The sequence below is a fragment of the Cottoperca gobio genome, chromosome 8 (genome assembly GCF_900634415.1).
Source record: "Cottoperca gobio chromosome 8, fCotGob3.1, whole genome shotgun sequence".
NCBI classification, from domain to species: Eukaryota; Metazoa; Chordata; class Actinopteri; order Perciformes; family Bovichtidae; genus Cottoperca; species Cottoperca gobio.
The window spans coordinates 15,622,146-15,646,162 of NC_041362.1; the positions used below are offsets into that span (position 1 = coordinate 15,622,146).

Sequence of the window (24,017 nt, forward strand, 5' to 3'; positions counted from 1 at the left end):
TTAAAAGAACATAAGAAACGTTTTTTTCTCAGCTGGAGTTTTAAACATTGACCCAATGTGCTAGTACGTGCCATTAATTTCAGTCACAGCACAACTCGTGACCCTGCAGAGACCTAGTGCACCAGTGTGTAATGCTAGCTGATGGCCATCCTCTTCCACCAATCAGAATGCCTTGCTGATTATTTTTCCTCCAATCACTAAGCCACATAACGAGAAAAACCGAGTAAATGCGGACATTGCCGAAGCGCTTTCACTTAGCGTTCTGAGTCAGTTGAAAGTTGTCTGTTTGTGCGCTCGTTAGTAGCGCAATACTGAAGTGTGAGTTATTTTAATACGAAGACAGAAATGACACGGCTAAAGATGTTTTGTATCATCGGGGCGCTGCTGATAACACAAAGCGCCGCCATCTTCAGGTAAATACTGTTTGTCAGTTGGTGTTTTGGCATCTAGAGTAAGATAATATTACGTTTCAGCCTAAATGATCACTTCATTGCAACAGTGGGCTTCATTGCATGCAGGTTAATGTATGCTCCCGCGCTTATGTTAACTTCCTTGTTTTGTTCTAGAAGCCGCACGTGTTTCAGTGTTCAAAGTGTTCTCTGTAATGATGAAATGCACTTAGAATTAGGTTTAAACATAGCTCAACTGTTTGTACAGTTACACATTTTGCTTGAAAGTGCACACGAGCGCTCTGTATCTGGAAGCTTTTGCGCGCATGACGCACGCGCATGTTTATATTTAATTTCATAGTTCCTCATTTCAGAGTTCCCCTTCATAAAACCAGAAGCCTGCGCCGCCTAATGACCGACAATGGGTTGTCTATGGAGGAGCTTCGAGCTTTATCGAGGAGCAGCGAGCTTCGGACAGCGCTCCCTCACCTGAAGTGCCCGTAGAGCGGCTGACTAACTTCATGGATGTGTGTATAATACTGTATAACCATAATTGAGGGAGGTATACGAGTTTGAAGCGACACAAGGCACTGTGGTTAATATAAGGTTAATATTTAAGTAGTATTGCCAGTGAGAAAATATTGACATGGGTTGACTTCAAATTGGGTTTTCTTTGCCTCAGTTTTTAAATATATTTGAAAGGGACATTACATGTAGGCATTGTTACATTTAAATATAGTGTAACAGATGCAGTGTGTATATAGGACTTCTAGCCTTAGCCAATTTGCAGACATCCCTGTTAATAAGGCTTTTTAGAAATAAAAACACATGATTCAACAATCTTATACAGGCATGGAAACTAACAAAACAGACAAACAGCCATTACAATACAAATGGAAAGAAGGACTTAAAATATGTATACTATTTTTAAACTCATGCATCTCAGTTTTCACAGGTTTTAAGCCATAGTTTTGCCTCAGTATTAAACGTTTTTCAAATCTGATAATGTTTCTAATTATAATGATAAATTATAATACATTTTTAACTGTAAAAGAGGAATATTGTGTTGCTGGATTGGCTTCTTATCCAATATTTTCAAAGGTTGTTTGTATAATGACATGTTTCATCAACTTGTAATGAGGTTGACATGGAATTTATACCGTTTACAGCCTTTATGTCTTTTATTCCTTTGTGTTAACTTTAGTTCTGACTTTTTATGGAGCTGAATGGACAACTTTATCGTTTCAAAGTTACAATAGGCGTTTTTCTCACCGCTCAAATGCTCCTGTTTAAACTATGTTATTAGTTACGCTGGTGAAAGTTTTTTATGTGAAAAAGTGCCTACACTTAATCTTTCTTGTGATGCAGATGTAGTGTGTTATCTGTTGTCTCCTCAGGCCCAGTACTATGGGCTGATCAGCATTGGCACCCCTCCACAAGACTTCAGTGTGCTGTTTGACACCGGCTCCTCCAACCTCTGGGTCCCCTCCATTCATTGCTCTTTCTTCGATGTGGCCTGCTGTAAGTTTGGGGACCTGACTCATTCAGCATGCTCTAGAAGTGTATTTGTGTATCTGTTTGCTACTTCCTGGAAGACATTTGCTTTATCTACCAATCGGTCGTAACTAAAATATCACACTTTTTGTTTTGACTTCTTCAGTGTAATTTTCATTAACTGTTTTTAGTAAAACTCAAGGAGTGTATAACTAACTTAACTATACTAGTCAAATCACAGTACTGTCTTCTAACGGTATGGAAGACAAGTTGTCATATGGCCAGCAAATTGAATCTGCCGTAGGGGTGGGTATAGTAACTTTTGGATGGTCCCCCCCAACACTTAAAGTGACACAGAACAACCATGTCTTGTTTTATGTCTGCTTGCAGTCCTTTTGACTTTCCAACAACAAATGTTCACTGTCACTTCATACTAACAAGCTAACAAGCAGCTAGCACCTTCTGACTCTGGCCACTCCTGAGGTCCTCCCCACAATCAGATTCCAGGTTGGCTGTGTCCCCCCTCTGGCTCTTCAAATCATGTACTATGACTAACGATCTGATTTCTAAATCCTCAAAATCTTAACATTTTCATTCTGATCGACTGTCCCCTCTCATTAGGGATTCATCATCGTTACAACTCGAAGAAGTCGAGCACATTTGTTCAGAATGGCACAGCCTTCGCCATCCGGTACGGCAGAGGCAGCTTGTCTGGCTTCATCAGCGGGGACACTGTCTCTGTGAGTTTGAGAAACACTCACTCACATTCCCTCGCTCACTCACGCAGCCCTTCTGTTTAACTGCATTCCTCAATTTAAGTGGTCACGTCGTTCCTATCATTTCATTAAAGGGAAACGTTGCTGATTTTCAACCAAGGCTTTGTATTGCATTGTGGGGGATCTGTGCAAATGAACAATGTTTGGCTTCCCTCTGTGTTACTGCCACCCGTAGTTCCACGCTTATTCCCCGACCGAGAGTCTGACCTGATGACACTGAAATCATCAAAGTTTCCCTTTCTAAAAGACTTCTCACTGCTGCTTGTAGGTTGCAGGTCTGCCTGTTCCGGGCCAGCAGTTTGGTGAAGCGGTGAAACAGCCCGGCATTACATTTGCAGTGGCACGGTTCGATGGGGTCTTGGGGATGGCCTACCCCTCCATAGCAGTAGCTAATGTCACCCCAGTGTTTGACACTGTCATGGCTGCCAAGCTGCTGCCCCAGAACATTTTCTCTTTCTACATAAGCAGGTTGGTGTCTGACAGAAGAAGCATGCATTGTATTAATAATAGTCAGCCAGCCTTCTGCTTTGGTTTAACTGTTGGTCAGAGAGACTTTGTTGTTTGTTATCAATCTTTCTCTTAACTTTGTCACTGCTGCTGCCAGTTGTTAATTCAGCCTCTGTGAGGTTTTCACAGTTGTAAAATGTAACACTAAGTTATGCTTCTGGCCACCCTGTCTTTTTCTTTTTCCTTTTAGAGACCCAAAAGCGGCAGTAGGAGGAGAGCTGATGCTGGGTGGGACAGACCCCCAGTACTACACCGGAGAGCTGCACTATGTCAATGTCACACGAAAGGCCTACTGGCAGATCGAGCTGAGCGGGTGAGAACAAACCTTTTGTGGCTTCATTGTTACAAGGAACTGAAAAAGTGCAGTGGAGGTTAACTCACTTTCTGTTCTGTGTACAATTCTCACTCTTTGGTATTCATTCCTTTTTTTTTTTTACCTGGTTTTTATATCTCACGTCGTACAGAATGATTTTTCTACATTGTTTCTACACCCAGAGCCTCCTCACAGAAAGCATGCCAAGTGTGAAGGATGCCAAGGTGTCAAAATGCTAAACCATGCCAATGCATGATCATGCATTCCTAGAATGTCTGATAAATGTCTACCGCACATAAAGCAGTTGAATGCATGAAAAGATCATTTCAAATAAAATAAATAAGGTATTTTTTGGGTAGCGTAAAATCATAATATAGTTTTAAATGAGTGTTGTCTTGGTCAGCATTAAAGTAGCATGACAACCCCTTTCTAAGCAGATGTTGGAAATAAACAAATGCCCTTTGTCTCTGCCCCATCCTGCTGCTGCGCCCTCTCTAACCCGCCCTGCAGAATTGGAGTTGGCAACCAGCTGACAGTCTGCAAAGCCGGTTGCCAGGCTATTGTCGACACAGGAACGTCCCTGATCATAGGTCCTGTGGTGGAAGTCAGAGCCCTGCAGAAAGCCATCGGAGCTCTGCCCCTGCTGATGGGAGAGGTAGAGCTGACTCGTGTGAAAACAAAGCTATTTGACAGATGTGGTGCCTTTTTAGTTGCACTCCTGTATCCCAGATGTAACTTTATTAAAACCATCACTGGAGGAATTGGGTCACTGTGGTTTCCTCTTCATCTCAGCATATTGTCCTCTCCCTCCTCTAGTACTGGATCGACTGCAAGAGGATCCCATCTCTCCCCGTCATCTCCTTCAACCTTGGAGGGAAGCTGTTTAACCTGACTGGAGAGGATTATGTCATGAAGGTACCAAAACTAACAAAGCATTGATCCTTCTATAACACAAGCAGTGAAAGTCTAATGTAGCCTTTTCCAGTGTGCCACAGAGCTCCATAAAACTCATCAATTAGTCAAACCATTGCGTTGGGTGGCAGTCTTTACTACTAATGCCACACTGGGAAAATACTGTTGCAAGTAAAAGTTACTTAAGTAAAAGTATGTACGTAGAATTGGGAAAATGTATTAAAAGTACTTCAGAAAAAATAAATAAAAGCGAGTACTTGACTGGTTACATTCCACCACCTGCATTATGATGACAGGTTCTGTCTCCCTGGTGTATGGAGATGTTGCTAAACTTAATCTATTTTCTTTTGATTTTGACACAGGAGTCCCAGATGGGTCAAACAATCTGTCTGTCAGGCTTCATGGCCATGGACGTCCCGCCTCCTGCGGGGCCCCTGTGGATCCTGGGAGATGTCTTCATCGGGAAGTACTACACTGTGTTCGACAGGAACGCCGATCGTGTGGGATTCGCCCTCGCCAAGTAGTTCACTGAACACTGTGTGAAACGTGTTGCACTTCTCATTTCTAGTGATTATTTGACTTTCACGGTCGCACCAAGCAAAGCTGAATTTCATCAGTTGCGTTATTTCCTTTGCAGCAATTTATGCATTTAATGGTTGTTGTACATCACTGCCACATGAATCTCCCACATCTGCTTAGAATAACAAGGTTTACATGCGGATGCTGCATTAGCCATTTCGCCACATTTAATGTCGTGTAGATGCTTTGTGCCACTGAACAACGGGACTGCTTCCCTCCCTTTTCTGTGGAACTGCGTTTGTGTTTGAGCGCCATCTTTTGATATGGCAGGATTCAATCACAGCTGTGTAGTTTAAATGTTTTGCAATGTAGATGCTTGGAGGGGAACAAACTAAAACTGTGTAATTTGTTAATTTGTTTAATTCCCAACAATTGAACATTTCCAGTTCCAAATGTCTTAATAGGTATAATTTAGGATTCTTAAGTACACTGACATCTCAGGATGTTTGAGTTTTTATTATCATGTCACTAAATAAAACATTAAATGTTGTCAAATTTGAATGGATGACACTGTGTTTACATTGCAATGTTAAAAAAACAACAAATCTACATTATCATTTGTAATATTTAATGGAAGTATACAAAGTGCTGCAATGTTCAACTCCAGAGCTGAACTAAAAGAGGCTGAGGGGGGGGGGGGAAATGCATAGCATGCAACAAAGCATATGGCTAGTATGAACGCCACAAGGTAGAGGTAGTCGTCTACTTTGGGTTTGTCTTTACAGTAACATTACACATGTGGCACAGTGACCCGTTCAGCAGTCGTGAGGAAGGAAGACTCTTCATCTTCAACCTGATCTCCTGTGGATTAATTTTATATCCAGAACAAAGCACTTAATGAAGCACAATAAGTGATACTTTACATGTTGACTTGAATGCAAATAATATCCAGCTCTTTATTGTTTTTGGTTAAAAATGTACAATAAATACAAAAATATTCACCTGTATCTCCGTTATCTGGATGATTAACTGAACGCATAACAGAACTATAAACCCAAATCCCTCCATATTGTACACTATACAGTGGGCTGGGGGGGTTGAGGGGGAATTGCTCCATATTACTGCATTTATTTTTCATTCTAAGGCTAAAAGTGAGAACAAAAAGCAACCATGTGATTATTGTCGGACATGTTTTGGGTAGTCATTTCAGAGTGAGACATAAGCCTCACTTGACAGTCTGGGAGCTATTGTTCTATTGACTCCACCTGCTGTCACCTGCACTGTAGCAGGCTAATCTAGCATCAGAAACTTTGGCCATCAAAGCTGCTGTTATATAACCGAGGATCTGAGAGTGGATCCCTCTCGATCAGATCACAATGTAAAAGATTAGCACCTGTAATCTATAAATATACACGTAAACTGGACAGGAGTGTCACTACAGGTCATGTACAGAACTTACATTTCCTAGTGTACTGCACTGATTCAGGTCTGGCTACCTACTCTAAGCTAGGCACCAATAAGATAAGGGTTTAATGTGGATTTAAAATGTGCACACAGACACAAATACCATGCTCTAACTGCCTTCAGAGCAGGAAGTTAATACTGAGACTAATTCACCTAAGGACAAACCGCTAGTACCATGTTTACAGCAGTGTGTTGTGGGTAATGGACTTCTCAAACTGCAGAGGGACCGTGGCTGAAAAACTGAAGTGTCCAGCCATTGGTTTTGTTAGTGTATGCAACAAATGTTGAAAAAAAAGTCAATACTGAAGGTAATGAGCGTGAGGAAAGTGGGATTTAAATGAAAGCAGAATGTCCTGAGACACTTTGGACCAACTCACTAACATTTTGACAGACAGTGCAAAATAACCTCAGGAGGTCGTAAAAGTTTCTTCTTTTCAAAACAAACAAAGAGCAGCTCTGTATTAGACAGACACACAGTCACATGGAAATAGCTTCCGTTCTCGCCAAAATAGGTGTAAGAGAAAATGGTGGCGCTGTATCGTTTTGTTTTTCATGATCACCAACAAATAAGAAACATCACATTTTCCATAAATGGTAGCATGTTCCATTTATGGACGTATATTTAGCTGTACATCATATTCATAGTTGAATGGTGCGAGTTGCAAATACAAGTTGTATATTCCCTCGTTTGATTTCTAATCAGGTAGATAACACATGCGAGCTGCACGCATTCCAGTCACAGCCCAATGTTTGTTTTTGCAGACCCCTGGAAAGCATTCAGAAATCTTGTACCCAGCCACTGTATTAATGAAGTTCTTACAAAACCTTGCTTTCAACACTAAAAGTATTTAATGTGACGACAAAAGGAGCATGAAAGGACAGTTAGCTTGTCTCTTTAGGCTGATGAACAATTTATTAGAGTCGGGTTGGCATATACACACACACACACACACACACTATCCCTTGACACAGGGGTGTGGACCCATCTCAAAACAGAGTAAACTACTTTTAACTGCATTGGACCGCCTAAAACTCCCCCAACACATTAAAAAGAGCTCGTACAGAACATCTTCACCTTCCATTTTGACATGGATCAACCAATGCGGAGTGCAATACCGCCACCCTAATGTATAACAGCAGGTCTACTCTCAACTTCATTAATACAATGGCTGAAGTGAGAGCCGTGAACTCCAATTGGCCTTCACTTTCATCTGAGATTAAAATAGCATTTGCATGATCCCACCACATACAGCTTTCATGTTGAGACTCGTACAGAGCTCAACACTTAATAACTGCTACTGTTTGTATTACATTTTCTCACTGATGGCGTTTAAGACTGAAGAGACAGAGTGTTTCAGACGATTCCATGCAGTTTTTTTTTTCTCCCCAGGAACCTCGTTATGGCTTGAAGTCACCATTGCCCACTAAACAGTGGTTGACAAGTCAACGCCACGCAGCCGTGTAGTAACATCCCATCGCGAGGTTGTCAGGGTTGGTGCGGCTGTTCCACGGCAGTTCTCAGGAGCCCCTCAGGATCAGAGAGGGCACAGTAGAGTGTGTACCCCAGCTCGTCCACTTCCTGTTCAGTCAGCTCACAGAATAAGTTAACTTTCGGGCTGAGGGCGCACGACAGCCTCCCGGCCTCTAGGTGTCCCACAAGCGCTCGTAGCAGCTGGAGGAACCGGTCGGCCAGCGCTTCCCGTGTCCAGTCGCCTTCTTTTTCGCACAGCAATAAGATGCTGTTGGTAAGCTGGCTGGCGTTGAGCCGGTTGAGGGCGGGGTTGAGCTTGCACACAGCCTTCGCCAGCTTCAGGCAGGCGCATCGGCAGCCTCCGTCCTCCTGGTCCAGGGCCCTCAGTCGTGCCGTCTCAGCTACACGGAAGCTCTGCCGCCACAGGTTTTCGTGGCGCTCTGCAGCGAGTCGATGTGGTTTGGCGATCAGTGAGGTTCCGTCTTCCATCACGAGTAATGGTAGGAAGTCTACGTACAGTTTCCGGTCCATGTCGTACTGCACCTCCAGGGTCAGTGTCTCAGAGGGAACCACAGGATGAATGATGTAGTCGAGGACGCTTCCTATGGCTGGCCAGTTGATAGAGCCCGCCACAAGCTTGTCGAAGACCTCGAGGACCGATTTAGGGGAGAGGTAGCCTCCGACCATGCAGCGGTCCCAGTAGCTGCTGTTCCGTGGGAAATACTCCAAATTCTCCCTGCGGATAAGCCAGAAACCTGGGACATTCATGATGGTGTCCTCCCCGGGGATGGACGACCACAGGTTCTTCTCCAAGATAAGAGGCACCATGAGCTGCGCGTGGTCTGCCGTCACTACCTAAAAGATGGAGGGAGAAGATAAAACTGAACTTTTACGAACCAATTATTTTTCTCAAAATGACACAAAATGAATAGTCAACTAGATCGTCTTAAAGTAGAACCAAATGTGTGCAGCGTCTTACCTGCAGGTCGTCATACAGACTGCCACTCAGGTACATCTCTCTGAGCGGCATGTCAGGCAGTTTGGCGTGAAGGAACACTCGGAGTTCTGCACAGATGTCCAGCGCTGCCCTCCTCGCCACAGCCTGCTCCTCAGCGGGGATGTTGACATTATTTTGGTAGAAGTCCCACAGATGTTCTTGCAGGGACAGACGCATACGGGCCCGCTGCAGGTCCGACTGGGTGGAACCGCTGCCTCCCAAAGCAGATCGACCCACAGCCCTCCGCAGACAGTCTGAGGAGATTAGAAGTTAAAATATACATTTGTGTGAAATGACGTTGATAGATTGAGGAAAGTTGTGTGACCTTCCCTCTTCCACCATTTCAAAATAATGACTACAAATACTAAATTAAGAGGCTTCTACAATATCTGAGAAATAACTAAAAATAATGGTTTAACTACATTCATATCAAACTAATATAAAAGCACCTGGCTGACTAACTACTGCACTACAGAGAGCCAACACCCACTGTAAAGGAAGAGCAAGAATCCTCCAAATAGGCCATCTGTCAACAGATAAATGACAGCAGGCTGAAAGTCTAAGCCGCTAAAAACTGCATAATATTATAGGAAAAAGACATACGAGACAATGACGTGGGACAGATTTAACTTCGGTCTTAAAGGTCACTTTTCCTCACCTGGTTCGAAAGCATGTGTGGAAGTGGGCAGAGACTGCAGAGACCTGCTAACTGTGGACTTCATGTCATGGTTCAGTACCCGTGGGGACGAACCCATCCAGGCGGGCTCCTCCCAGCTCCTCTTCCCCGTCTGCTCCATATTGGTGGGGCTGTTGGGAGTACTAATGGCGCGGTCGTACATCTGCGCAACAAAGAATTGTGTGAGCACATTGTTCACGTTAGTATGGATGCTTAAGTAAGTGCATTTTAAAAAATTGGGAGACAACTGGCTTCTCACTTACTCTTTTGACGGCAAGTGTTGCAATGCCGAGCATGGCTGCTCCTCCCACTCCCAGCACAAGCTTGGCATTGGAAAGCACAAAGTCAATGGCTGTGCCAATCCCATTGTCATCTTTCTTCCCTTTACGGTCTCCATTCACCCCCGCCATCCTACCACTGAATACAGAAGAGATTAAGAAAGGGTAAGACAGAGGATAGGTTCAGAAAAGGCTATTTTGCTATAGTGATTAAATATTGCCCCTAAAGAAGGAACATCTACGAGTAGCCACACCTTACATGGTCTTACTCATGACTTTTGCCCTTTATTAAAATGTACACCATCCCCCACAAAGAATGTCTCAGATCTAAACATTTTTATTGCTGACATAAAGAATATTTTCTTATTTGCAAACCTACCTGGGTGATATACCTCCAGATGACCTTTAACCCACCTCCAGATGACCCCTTCCCCCTACATAAGCCCTCCCAATCGGCTGTTGAGGAAGAACTGGCCCCTCTTCAGTGCGTCCTCCTTATCTTCAGTTATTGTCAGGGCTTGGCAGCGGCGGAACTCGCGAGCCACTGCACAACGATAGTAATTGCGGTCAGTGTACTGAAGTTGACGCCCAGCGCGGAGCAGTGCCCGGTACAGCCCCAGCACGGCACTGCGAGACCAGCCGCCCATTAGTGACCACACATGGAGAGGGGGGACACCCTGGTACCTGGGGAAAGGAGAGCAGAGGTTATGTGATGACAGGACTGACGTTAAAGAGAAACTTTGAAGATTTTTAGTCTTGTAACCTTACAATTTGGGCAGTATATGCAAATACACAATGTTTAACTTCCTTGCTCCCCAACTATTTGCCCGCAAAAGTCCACCTAATGATGTGTTTAACCGGCTCTAGGGTTGTTGTTCAACCTACAGATTGTACTTCGACATTTTGTTTTATGCCTGCCTTCACTGAGAGAGGGGAATTGTGTAATTCTTTTAATCCGAGATTCAGAGCTATTTATGAGCCAGAAATACAGTACTGAAGAAATATGGCATATGGAGGAGGAATAGGCCGCCACAGCTGAGAGTCAAGCGCCGCCAGTTGGTGAGGATAGCGTCGTAATAAGCACAGTGCATTTTGGTTGTTGTATGTTTTCTACCTTTTCAATAAAAAAGGGAATGCCACAACCCTTTTTCTCTGGTCATGTAGCACCAATTTCAAATATATTAATATATATATAAAACCATATCTATTAAACTATTAGAAAAAGTAATATGGGCCAACAATTAAATCTGGTGATCATGCTGGTTCCATGGTGGTCGAAGGATGAAGTCAATCAGAGAGCGTGGAGAGAGAGAGATTGAACAAGAGTTTGCTACTGTAGAGATTTTCATTTATCTCATCATTGTATGCATTGCACTTAGAAATCATGCAGGAGGCTTCCGGGGAAAGCTACCTGCCATTCACTCTTGGTTGATAATCACTTTAAACATAAAACACATAAACACAAAAAACATTGTCCCAGAGTTCATCTATGACCAAAGACCGAAATAGTGTTCCATCAGTCACTGGCTTGGATGTAGTAGGTCATATATTACAATTCAAATGTAAGAGCCCACCACCTTTATGCAAGAGGTCAAACAACCTGCTCCTTTGCCAGTTTATATTTAGTCTGTTAGATGGTTCACACTCAACAACAGCACTGCCTCTCAGGGGCAGCGTCAGTTTGTAGAGACTGTAGCGTTAGCAACCATCCAAATGTGACCAGTTATCTTAAAACCGTGGCTCACCGTCTCCGTGGTGACCACCTACTGTTACGTGATAATTACTTCTACCGACTGTAAAATTATGGCAATGAAATATATCGTGCTTCAATTATGTTTAGAAAATGGCTGGCTCAACGGAAAGTCACACATTCGCTCACTCTTGACTAGCAAGTTAGCTTAACACGCTAACTAGCTTTTAGGCTACGAAAGCGCTGACCTTACCTTTAGCAAGCCTTATTGACATGACATACTCGTAAAAACACGCGGAGGATATAGTGGAAGCAAAAACACAAGTACAAACAGCATAAAAGTAGAAACCGACCAACCTACGTTTCAGAAATTAGACCAAAGATATATCTTCAGACAGATACAGAGCTCTGCTCAAGCCGGGGGTCAGATTCGACAGTGACAACCGGAAACAAATAGTACTCACATACTACATCCGGGTTATTATCATGTTGTTATATTACTTAATGATTTACTTACTTATTATATGTGTAAAGGGTCATTCATTTTACGCTTGTATTCACTTTTGTATTGCTTTTTTTTTAACACTATTTCTGCACTAGCCTAAATTATTTATTTGCCCAATCATATAGATTTACATGATGCATTCAGGAATTCATGTTTGTGTGTCTCTATCATGGAAATTGTAGGACGTTACGGTTACTTCTGGTTGTTGCTATGAATCAATTAATTAAAAGTGATGGGTGGAAAAACTTAGAATGAGAGTGGTAATATAAAAAAATGTTCATTCGGAAAACAGATATATTATAATATATAATATTTTAAAAGACGTTTCCTCTCTAACCACACCTAGCAGTGTTGTCATAGGGTCCTGGTGTACACCTTTAGATCACTACAGCAAGGTGAGAAATTGAACCACTCAAGGTCAGCAAAAACAAGAATTTCAGAGGCCGTTAAGCAGTGGTGGACGATTTACTCAGATCTTTTACTTAAAAAAACTAATTTGTTTTCCGTCTTTGTTTTAGCTGTTTTAACTTATAAATGCACTGTAAGGTGACCTTGGGTGTCCTGAAAATAAATAAAATGTATCATTATTATTATTATTATTATTATTATTATTATTATTATTATTATTATTATTATTATTATTATTATTATTATTAAGTAAAAGTAGCAATACCACAGTGAAAAAATACTCTGTTACAAGTAAAAGTTAAAAATATTACTTAAGTAAAGGTACAAAAGTATTAGCATCAAAATATACTGTACAAAGAGTAAAAGTACTAATTTTGCACAATGGCCCATTTCAGAATAATATATATTATATTATTGGATTATAATTATTGATGCAATAATGTGTTCATTACTTTAATGTTGATACATTATTTGTTGATTAATTTCTTGTAATATTAATCTTGATCTTTAAAGTAGGCTAACTAAAGTTATCGAATAAATGTAGTGGAGTAAAAAGTACAATATTTGCCTCTAAAGTGTAATAGAATAGAAGTATAAAGTAGCAGGAAATGGAAATACTCAAGTAAAGTACAAGTACTTCAAAATTAGGTAAATGCACTTAGTTAAAGTCGAGTTAAAGTTACTTTTTAAATAGTTGATAAACACTGTTAAATGAGCTAGTTGTCTTTCAAATCTGGTGCCCAGAGAACATCATAAATCAATTTCTAATCTCACCCTGTGCTATCATTCATTATCTAAAATGTAAATGTTATATTTACACGTACAAATATTAGCTTTGCTATGTGCCTATGACTGTCTGAGGCCACCTTGATCAGAGACTTCTGGGAACAGGTACAACTGACCTTGACAGTAATCCATCCAGATGATGCCTGATGTTTATTTCAAAAGTCATTATAAATTCATTAAAAAGAGCAATGATACATGACCCATATGGTTTTCAGAAGATTCTTTAAATACATAAACTGTTATAGAAATATAACAAAAACAATATATTGAGGAACAATATAAAGAATTTGCTTACATAAATAATACCACATCATTTATGGACAAAGACTTAATCATATGTGTTTCTTCACCTTTTCCTTACATAGTCTGAAAAATGTCTCCATAGTCTTTATATCCTGTAACAATTTTTTTTGTCAACACCTTTACTAAGTCTTACACCAAGAAAAGATGATACAATACAATACAAGAAACCATTCAAATTGTAGTTACACTCTTTTTGTGTTAGTACTTTGCTGTGACATTGTCACTATAGCTTTACCACTAAATAAAGAACACAACTCTTCATGTTAACATTTAAGAAACAACTGCTGATTTACTTCTTCTAACTTCAAATTCAACTTTCTCTACATTAAGTTAATTTTCTGCGATGATACCTCCGATTCTGTTGCAGTGCTATAACATAACACAAGACATTTTACTTTGAAAGGGGTGTAGGAATGTTTTCTCTAGTCATGGGCAATGCATGAAAGATCATTGGTAATGATTGAAAGACACTCAAAGCTGGATGAAAGTCCCAACATCTGGATTATTGAGGCGTTTTTATGGCTAAAATGTATACTGTATATTCCTATTTGGCCCCATTATTACAAGTATTACAAATTATATCACATGTAATGTGGTCTGTAGGCACCTGGACTACTAATGATCAGGGCATGTACTTCATTCCTTTCATCCTAGGAATGATATGTAAATCTCTGATGTCATCATGCTGAAGCAGCCAACACAAGTAGCGCTCCGTCCCCATGCCCCATCCACTGGTGAGGAGTGGTTGTACTTGACGCATGTTAATGTACCATTTGTAGGACTGCTCTGGCACCCCGTGGTGCCTGAGGGCCTCCTTTACCATCTCGGAGGTGGAATGACGTTCACCAAGACCCACAGTCTCACCCAGCCCCAGGAGAAGGTCAGCAGCTTTGGCTTTGCACCGGCCAGTACCCTCCACATAGGCCTGGTAGAAGGGAACTCCTAGATGGTCCATCTCAGTCAGCCAAACAGCGCCATCATATTTCTTTATCAAGACATGCTCTCCTTTGCGTGTTAGCTTTCTGCCAAACTGCGGCTGGCCATCTTGTACCCACTCTAAGCATTCAGCAGAGGGCATCATGGGAATGGCCTGGTCAAGAGGAACTCTTGGTAGTGGGGTTTTTCCATCCAGCTTTCTGAGCATGGCTTTGACATGTGTAAGGGTCCCAGCAGTGTTGAGGATCATATCAGAGTGTTTCTTCAACATGGACTTGGTGAGATGAGCCAAGTATCCCTCTGCTGTGGAAATGGCATCGTCCATGTCACCCAACAGCTCACACTCCACGTGGTAGAACTGGTTCAAGTGTGTGGCATCAGGATCTTCCCCTCTAAAGCTGGAAGATATGTAATATGTTCCTGGCAGTTTCTCCTGGAAGCGAAGGAAGTATTCAAGTACAAATTGCATTGAGTCAGCAAGGTAGATGTCCTGGCCAAGCATGTTAACACAAACTGGTTCTGAGTCAGATCCCAAGCCCATTGGTGAAGAAATGGTGTCTGTTGTGAGAGGGGTTAGAGCATAGGAGTACTGGCAGGAACTGTGGAAATATTCCACTGTGCTGTGGAAAAGAGTGTTTTGAATCTGGAACAGGTTGCGATACCATTGGCTCTTTATGGCAAGTGTAGAGTGAGACTGAGGGTCTTGCCATGAATGAGTGGGCCTGCACTGGGTGATTTTTGAGTGGATCTTTTTAAGGGCCTCAGGGTCAGCAGCTGGGCCATTCAGAGATGACACATATCCAGGGTAGTTTTGGAAGCATTCTGGTTGCAGTTCAGCAGGCTTTGTGCCATCTGGTGAAGGTAACAGAGGGATTAGCTTGGCATGCGCATAATCAATCTCAAAGCCCTCAAAGATCAGTGCAACACCTCGAGCTCTCATCCCCTTTTCCAGTAGTTTGGCAACTTTATAAGTGGCTAAGATCAGCGCTTTGTAGTCAGCTTCCTCCAATTTGAAGATGTCACTGGTAAGTTGTTTGCGTGGCACCACAACGGTTAGTCCAGGAGTGTTTGGGTACGGTGTCAAGAAGGCAACATGCTCACTGTCTTCCCACACTCTCCACTGTTGCTGCTCTCCACGTACAATACGACTGAACAAGTTATCATTGGAAGCGTCTCCAAAAAAGTCAAAGCAAGAAGGTGCATTTGGTGTTGGCAGTCCGTTTCTAATATTGGCTTGAACCTGGGCCAGTGCCTCATCATCCCAGCGTGGGCCACTTTTTGAGGTGCAGTAGCCAGGATCATAAATGTGGAATTCCTCTTTACTTGCCACATGGGGCTGCCACTTTGGCTCCAGTCCATGAAGCGGGAGCAGTCTGATTTGTGCTGGTTTATCTGGGGTTGGATTGAAAACTAATGCACAGCGCAGCACTCCTAATCGCTCACACAGCAAGCTCGACACAGCTCTTGCTCCTTGTAGCATAGCCAAAACATCCGGTGTAGCTAACTGGAAGATGCTGCTTGCCCCGCTAAGAGTTTTTCTCTTCAGAATGGTTGAGCCAAGAATCCAGGGGTTGGGATCCAGGTAGGCAAACAACTCATCAGTTTCCCAGATTATATCAGAGAAGCTCTTGAGGGGCCTGAGGACCTCTACTCGTGAAATGCCATCTATCATTGAGGCCACAAACATCACATCAGCATTTGTTTCAATGATGGCATCACCTTTAGAATCCAGAGCAATGATTCCTGCACAGATCCCATCTAGACTTTCAGCCATCACTTCCCTACATGCCTGCCTAAGACTATAGCCTGTGTGGTGGTAGAGACTGGCTATTTTCTGAGCAACCGTGTGCCTCAGAAATACATCTCCATCTCCAGAGCAGGTAATAGCTAACTTGTCATCAGCATATATTCCTGCCCCTACTACTGCTGTATCCCCAACTCGCCCTTTCAGCTTGCCTACTAGCCCACCTGTGGACGATGCAGCAGCAATCCCACTCCAACGATCCAAGGCCACAGCACCAACTGTCTGAGGGTGATTGTTTTTTGAGGTATTTCCAACAGTGAGCTTTGCAGTTAACTGTCTGTGACGTATATCAGTGTAGAAATACTCAGGCCCAACAGGCTTCTCCTTTTCCTCCAACCCTTGCAGAAACTCCTCAGCGCCATCTCCTACAATGAGTGAATGGGAGCTTTTCTCCATGACACACCTGGCTGCTTTTATTGGGTTCTTCACATTTTGCACACAAGCAACAGATCCTGACCTCATTGCATTGCCGTCCACAATGGTTGCTTCCATTTCATTTTTGCCATCTTTGTTGAACACTGAGCCTTTACCCGCATTAAACAGAAAGCAGTCCTCCAGAGCTTCTACAGATTTCTGAACTGCATCCAGACTCCTGCCACCTTGTTGAAGCATTTGGGATCCAAGGGTTAAAGCTGTCTGTAGAGCAAACTCAATAACTCCAATCACTTCGGTGTTTAGCATCATCTCCTCTCCAGCCCCACCATGGATTACCAGAGTGTAGTCTGTGCTCATGCCGGAGGTGGAGTCATCAGTGGCTTTGCAATTGTTTGGGCTTTCTGGGCAGTGGTATGTCTCTCCATTCATTTTCTCTGTTTGACCCTGATTCAATGGACGCTCAAGGGCTCCCATTTGGTATGCAATGGCATATCTAACTGCTAGAAGCATCACTAACTTCAGGTTTATCTTCAGACTTTCTTGAAGTTTCTCCAGTTCCAGAGCAAAGCTCCCTTTCCCATTGAGGACAATGCGAACCTTGTCGCTTTTTCCAAGGTAGGTCACAGCCAGCTGATCTTGGGCATAAACATTCCCTACTCCACACTCCACACCCTCCATCAGATCTGTACCTGTGAGGTACACAGATGGACATCCAAAGGCGTCCAGGTACTTCTTCAATGGGTTGTCAGATGGCAACGATCGACGCAGGGCAGCTAGGTGGGGACCAACTCCATGACCACTTTTAGTGTTTCTGATGAGGCTCCTATGCTCCAAAAATGCAACATGGAACAAGCGTAGCAGGTCAGCAGTGTATTGGATTGTGTTATCTGAGCCGATGCAAGATGACAAGGCACTAACTAACTTGTGAGAATGCATGGTGAGTGAGTATGTGGGATCACAACGACCATGTTTGTAGTGCCGCATATGGGTAGGTGTGACAAGCATGTGCTTGGCAGCGGATTCCCCAAGAGTCTGCCTCAGGGAAAGCTGCAAAGAGAAGTTGATCCAAGCATCATACAGGCCTCTCTGCCCTTTGAGAGTAGAAAAGACATCAGGATAGGAGGACAAATCAAAAGTGAGAAGAGGGTGTGTTGCTTTTAAGTTAGGGCTCAGTTTGGGAGTATTTACTCCTTGCAAGGGGAATGTTAGGGGAGTTTGATGAACAGAATTAACATTGTTTACTGCGACAGACTCATTTACATTTACTACATCAGTATGGACAAGGTTTAAGTCAGCAGTCTCAGACAGATTGTACACATGCTCAGTCACAAGCCCAGCCACCATCCCATCTACAGCACAGTGCTCAAACACCATCCCAGCTGTGCTGTCCTTGAACACCACCAGGTTCACCACCTGTCAAAAAATAGAAAAACAAAGATTGGTCTATTTCATTAGGCCATTGAAAATCAGTGACAACTGTAACCTCTGACCACCCCTGATAGCACTAATAGCATATGCTCAATCGTTGAATTTATATATTTCTTTACTTTAAAATGTTTGCAAAAGTAACTGCAATTTCAAAAGGAAGGAAATGTATATGGTATGGATGTTAAAATGCACCTTGAACCAAGTTGCAATACTTATTTCTTAAATTCAGAAAAGGCAGCAATACGATTATAATTATTGAATACAACAGTATGAGAGAGTGTGTGTGAAAGAAGTGAAGAATCTGATCTCAGTTTGGTTGAAAATCCAGAATATATCCAATACCTTGTCATAATATCTCAAATATAGACTGCCTCTTCCTCCTCCCAGCCTCACTGCATTGAGAGTATCAGCCAGTTCAGAGGGTGCGTTGCAGTCTTCCAGACAGAGTGTCAGCACAGCACTCTCCATCAGCCTCAGTGATGCTGCTGCGTCACCTCCTTGCCCAAGGATCTCTTCCCTGGTGGCAGCCCAGACTTTGCGCTCCAGAGCCGAGAGGCTGCAAATGGCAGAGGGATCATTCTGTTTTCTTGCTCTGGGCTGATCCATCAACTGAGCCAGTTGGTTGTAGATGTCAATAAACGGTCGAGCAGAAACTGGACCACCAGTGCAGGGACGCTCCAGTATGTCAACAGGGAACACTCCTCCAGCACAGGTGATGATGGCATGGAGGCTATCTGGGTAGACCTGGAGATAACAAAGCTACAGATTAGAAATAGAGCAGACCTCTCATATTGGTAATTAAAAAGCCCTAACTTTTAATTTTGCTTTGATACATTTTACCGGTTGTGCTCTACCAGTAATCTCACCTTAATCTCATCTTGACTCTTGCCAGGAATCCGGCTAGCTGCGAATACCTCAGACTGCTGTGTGCTCTCCATCGGCACATTGCCCTCCAGTAACATAGGCTCACTGTACAGCTTTGCTGCTGCCCAGAGCAGAGCAGCTGCCCTCCCCAGCTGGGTACATGTATTTGCTTTGGAAGGAAGAAGAACAACAGGGAGGGCAGTGGAGGTGGGCAGGGGGTCATCACAAGACAGCAGACCTCTCTTGAACTGCTCCGTCACCCAGTTCTCTTGGCCTGTAGCTTTAGTTGCAATTCTTTGCTGGGCCTCTTGAAGGAGCTCCCTCTGCTGTTCCAGCGTATTTTTGAACTCTGGGTAAAGGTCAGGACTTAAAGTGAGCTGTAGGACACGGCTCACTTCCTTCAAGGTAACATCCAACTGTGGAACAGGGTAGTTGAGGAGGGTCATCCTGTTAATATAGAGGAAGCTTGACAGAGAAGGAGAAAAAGAGAGAAAGAATGAATGGCGATGCCAGGTACTTGTTCTTTGATTGGTTATTGCATTGTAGTTGCAACAGAATTAGAAGCATATGGAGAACACAGAAAAAGACAATCATGCACCTGCATGTAAAGTATATAGCATAACAGCTGTTTTACTTGTATAGCCTACAATCTCAGCAAACAAATGTATTTAGCCTTTACAAAGAAATGGCACTTGAATACAAGCAGAAACAAAATGTCTGTACAAAGAATAGAAGCAGTATATTAGAGCGAGTGAATAATTATTTTTGAGGTTCCCTTCTTTTGTGAAATGTTAAATATTAGGATATTGCCATGAAATTTGGCACAGACATTCCTGCTCCCCCAGAATGAGTTTTAACAACCGATTGGTCATCCGTTAACTTTTCATGTAGCGCCATCTTTAGGTCAAAATTAGTATTTGTCCAATAATTAAATGTGATCAAATACCTGCAAAACTAATGGCATTTCCATCAGCCTCAACAGTGCTTTGTGTTTAGTGGTAATTAGCAAATGGTAGTATCATGGGTGGGGATGGCCTTTGGTACTGCTACCAAATACAACTCCAGATGGTTGTGTGTTCAATACCAGGGCTGTCACCATTGAGCCCCTGAGCAAGGTACTTAACCCCAAGTTGCTCCAGGGAGACTGTCCCTGTAGTTAGTTCACTGTAAGTCGCTCTGGATAAGAGCGTCTGCTAAATTACCTGTAATGTAAAAAAGCATGCTAACGTGCTAATGTAGTTATAGTAGGCCTAACTAAGATGGTGAATTGCTTATCTGCTGCATGTTAGCATTGTCATTGTGAGCATGTTAGCATGCAGACATTAGCATTTAGCTCGAAGCATCACTGTGCCTACAGCCTCATGGGTTTACTGAAATATAGTAGCCTACGTCTAAATACACCCACAATCACATGATGTCCAACCTTTCTCCCATTAGAGGAACCAATAATTCAATTATCTGAATCTTGGTAAGGGACAGCTGAGTCTAACACAGGTCACAGGAGTAATGACTGATAACTAATCCCATCTGCTCTCACGTGAAATCAGTTACACCCTTTTCAGCACGCCTCTGTATAAAACTAAAGCATGTTGTGTTGCTAGTTGTCAAGGGAATGCGTCCCTTGCTGTATGACTGTTGGGAAATTAGATTTGTCCTGATTTGTCTCACCAGTTCAAGTCCTCCACACAATGCTGGCTGTCAGTTTTCTATCTGAGGATGGATTCAGGTTCTGCAAGGATACTGGTCTTGTGATTCCAATTGTTCATTTACTGAATACAAGCAGTCCTACCAGTACAATTACTACGATGTATGACATAATATATATTTGTTCAATGTAACACTACAGGACATTTGGCTTATATTCCATAAGATTCAAATTATCAGATTTTATGGACAATAAAATTATATATTTTTTCAAACCAGGCAAAATGAAAAAAGCACAAAACATTATTCAAGAAATGTGATCTTTCTTACTTAAAGGACCAGTTTACCCAAATTGTATGAACAGATTATCTCATTTAACCCCAGTGATATCAGGCCTCGCAGATCATGCTAAGATATCCGTCTCTGAGATTTATGTCATTGCAATACATTAAATAGAGTAAATTGAATTTTTGCAACATTTCTTTCAAGGAACAACGTCCCAATTACTTGGGATAAGCCACAGAAATGGTTGTCAACAGTTTACATTTGTGAAAAAACTTTCTGCCAAAGACATAGTACCGATGAAATCTGTTCGCAGTGAGGTCTGTGGATTAACAATAGTTACTGGGTCTTCTTTTTAATATCAATCTTAATGAAAGAAAATGCACTTTTCTTGTAAAAAAAAAAAAAAAAGACAATTAAAGAACTGTGTATAATTATAAAGACAACAATATTATGTGTAAATTGTGATCATGACCTTTTGTGTTTGGGGACATATTTATACTTCCATTTTATTCAACTATTCTCAAGACCCCCAAAGCTTCCAAAAAGCAACCAAAGTCACAGAAAACTACTTTTATTTTGTACTTTTTACACCTACAGTACAAAAACAACAAGACCTTCTAAAATTTCTGATTTATCATACTTCACATGTGAGTACATCATTATAAATCTATCTTCTCTTTTCTATATTATTCACATGTTATTCACATTTATTTCAGAGAGAAAATCATCTTACCTCTGTGTGGAAATGTCTCAAAGGTCTGGCCAGTTGGTCTGATGGAAGAACAGTGGGAGGAAAACCGGGTCTGACTACAAAATCAAGGGTTTGCTGATAATATAGATGCAGTGACTCCAATTAAGCAATTCAATGTATTGCCTCTCCCTCTCTCTCTCTCTCTGTCTCTCTCTCTCTCTCTCTGTCTCTCTCTCTCTCTCTCTCTCTCTCTCTCTGTCTCTGTCTCTCTGTCTCTGTCTATCTGTCTATCTGTCTCTCACTGTCTCTCGCTCTCTCTCTCGCTCTCTCTGTCTGTCTCTCTGTCTCTCTCTCTCCCTTTCTCTCGCTCTCTCTCTCTCTCGCTCTCTCTCGCTCTCCCTTTCTCTCTCTCTCTCTCTCTCTCTCTCTCTCTCTCTCTCTCTCTCCCCCTCTCTCTCTCTCTCTCTGTTTTATACACCATTGCATGTCTGTTGCACATTCTAACTTCTCACAATCATCATGTTTAAGGCAACATTTAGACATAATACCAGGGAGTGTTGTCATGGTAAAATCTTCAACTTTATTTATATAGCACACTTATAGGAGTGAAATAACACTTACACAGAGATAAAATAGTTTAAACAAGAACGTTTTAAAAGGAGATATAAGTGAAAGATTGAAGCTAATCTCAGCAGGTAAATTGTTCCAGAGTTTGGGAAAACTGCAAAGTCACAGCTAGTAGAGCTGCATGAACAAAAATGTGATTGGAGATCCAACTAAGGCTGCAATGTGATAGTCTATATATGTTTCAAGGGTGAAGACATGCCATACTAAAACATACAGAACTTACTTTGATACATTCGATCGACAGAGGAAGCTGATTACAGCTGTTAGGGTATATATGATGCAAAAGAAAATGCACACTGTTTTGTAATCTCGGGGAAAATCATTTCAGCATATTCTCATCATCGTCTATACTTCCCCTTGCTCATGTCTTATGTATCTGATGTAGAAAAACAGGTTATCAGGTGAATCAGTGTCCTCGACCATAGACCATTGTTGGTTAAATCACCAAATCACTTCCTGAAATGCAACTCATTGTACAAAGATTCACATACTGATATGAGGAGCAGTTTGAGACCCAGTGACAAAAGGACAGGGGAAAAAAGACAAAAAATATCAATACAAAAATCCAGAGTGATAAAAGTAAAACCGCAAATATCCTCTAGTTAAATATAATTTAAATCATTTTCACAAGGCAGACATATATTTCACCCTATTATCCTATTTGCAATTAAGAATCACGTAAGACTTCCCATTCATTTCCACCATAATGGGGTAGCCACAGAAATGTATAAACAAATATAATAAATTGCCAAATAGCCCAAACCAGCGTTGGGAGTATCAAAAATAAAACAACCACTTTCCGAGTTTTATTATTGTATTATTATTATTATTATTATTATTATTATTATTATTATTATTATTATTATTATTATTATTATTATTATTATTATTATTATTATCATTACTGATGCATTAAAGGGCCTACGAAATGATAAACATGTGTTTCTACTGATGATAGTAAATGCTATTTGTGTTGTAAAATGATATGTTATTTATGACACAATGATCGCAGTATTTAATAAATCATGATTTAGTATGTCGACCACCGATGTTTACATTGCCAGCTACCGGAAACATCCGACGCCGTGTTCTGACGTCACAAGTAGAACACAGTCCACCAGTTGAATACACAGACAGCACGGCAGCACGGCAGACGTGGCGATATCGGACTCTGGCTCGGCTATTTCCACAGAATCGAGTGACAGTGAGTCGTCAATAGACTCGTTGCACCTTCAAGAAGAGGAGTTAATTGAAGAAGATGCCGGTGTCGTGGATGGAGACACAGACTGGAACATGCGGATGATAGTGACGGTGATCCTGGATTTGGCGGAGATCCTGTGCGGCAACAGAACACAGACAGGTATATACATTTGACTATAGTTCATAGAACTTCTCAATAAATAGTAAATACATCATAATAAAACGTAACATTATCCTCGATCGTAAATAGATCGCAAGCTATCCTATATCGAGTCGATAGCTTGGTTTCCTTGAATTGTTATGAATGTTATCTTACCATTCTTCTTTTGTACATTTAGGTGTACATGTGAAAACTGTACAATTATGGAAGCAATTGAAGAGCTGCTGCCAAGAAAAGGATGTCATGGAGGAACTCAATGAATATGAGGGACATGGTGCAAACATAACCTGCATAACAGATCACCCAGAATTCAAATCAAAGTGTCTGGATGTTTGGGTGTTGCAGACAGCCTACCAAAGGTATTCGAAGAGGGACAGACAACAAGCAGGTGATCAGCCACATAATGAGGAAGTTACTTGTGTGCACAAATGTGTAGAGCTCAGAAACGTTGATGTATTTATGGGAAGTCGAATGGTCACTCTGGCACAGTCACAGAATAAATAGATAAATAAGGT

At 41.9% G+C, this 24,017-nt stretch overlaps 2 protein-coding genes across 2 annotated transcripts; one reads left to right on the forward strand and one right to left on the reverse strand.

Annotated features, from left to right (window-relative positions):
• The first annotated feature begins 223 nt into the window (after positions 1 to 223).
• Positions 224 to 5,471, forward strand: LOC115012740 (cathepsin D-like). The gene is given in 10 exon segments (XM_029438522.1): positions 224 to 413; positions 764 to 849; positions 852 to 916; positions 1,787 to 1,910; positions 2,505 to 2,623; positions 2,928 to 3,127; positions 3,357 to 3,479; positions 3,990 to 4,134; positions 4,296 to 4,394; positions 4,754 to 5,471. Coding segments are annotated over 10 exon segments (1,191 nt in total). The 5' UTR covers positions 224 to 345; the 3' UTR covers positions 4,916 to 5,471.
• A 365-nt stretch (positions 5,472 to 5,836) lies between these two features.
• mief1 (mitochondrial elongation factor 1) lies at positions 5,837 to 10,312 on the reverse strand. Its single transcript, XM_029438516.1, has 5 exons — positions 10,176 to 10,312; positions 9,782 to 9,935; positions 9,501 to 9,681; positions 8,825 to 9,096; positions 5,837 to 8,700 (listed from the first exon to the last, which is right to left on the reverse strand). Exons 2-5 carry the CDS (start codon positions 9,926 to 9,928, stop codon positions 7,861 to 7,863), a joined length of 1,440 nt encoding a protein of 479 aa, XP_029294376.1. The 5' UTR covers positions 9,929 to 9,935; positions 10,176 to 10,312; the 3' UTR covers positions 5,837 to 7,860.
• Positions 10,313 to 24,017: the final 13,705 nt, after the last annotated feature.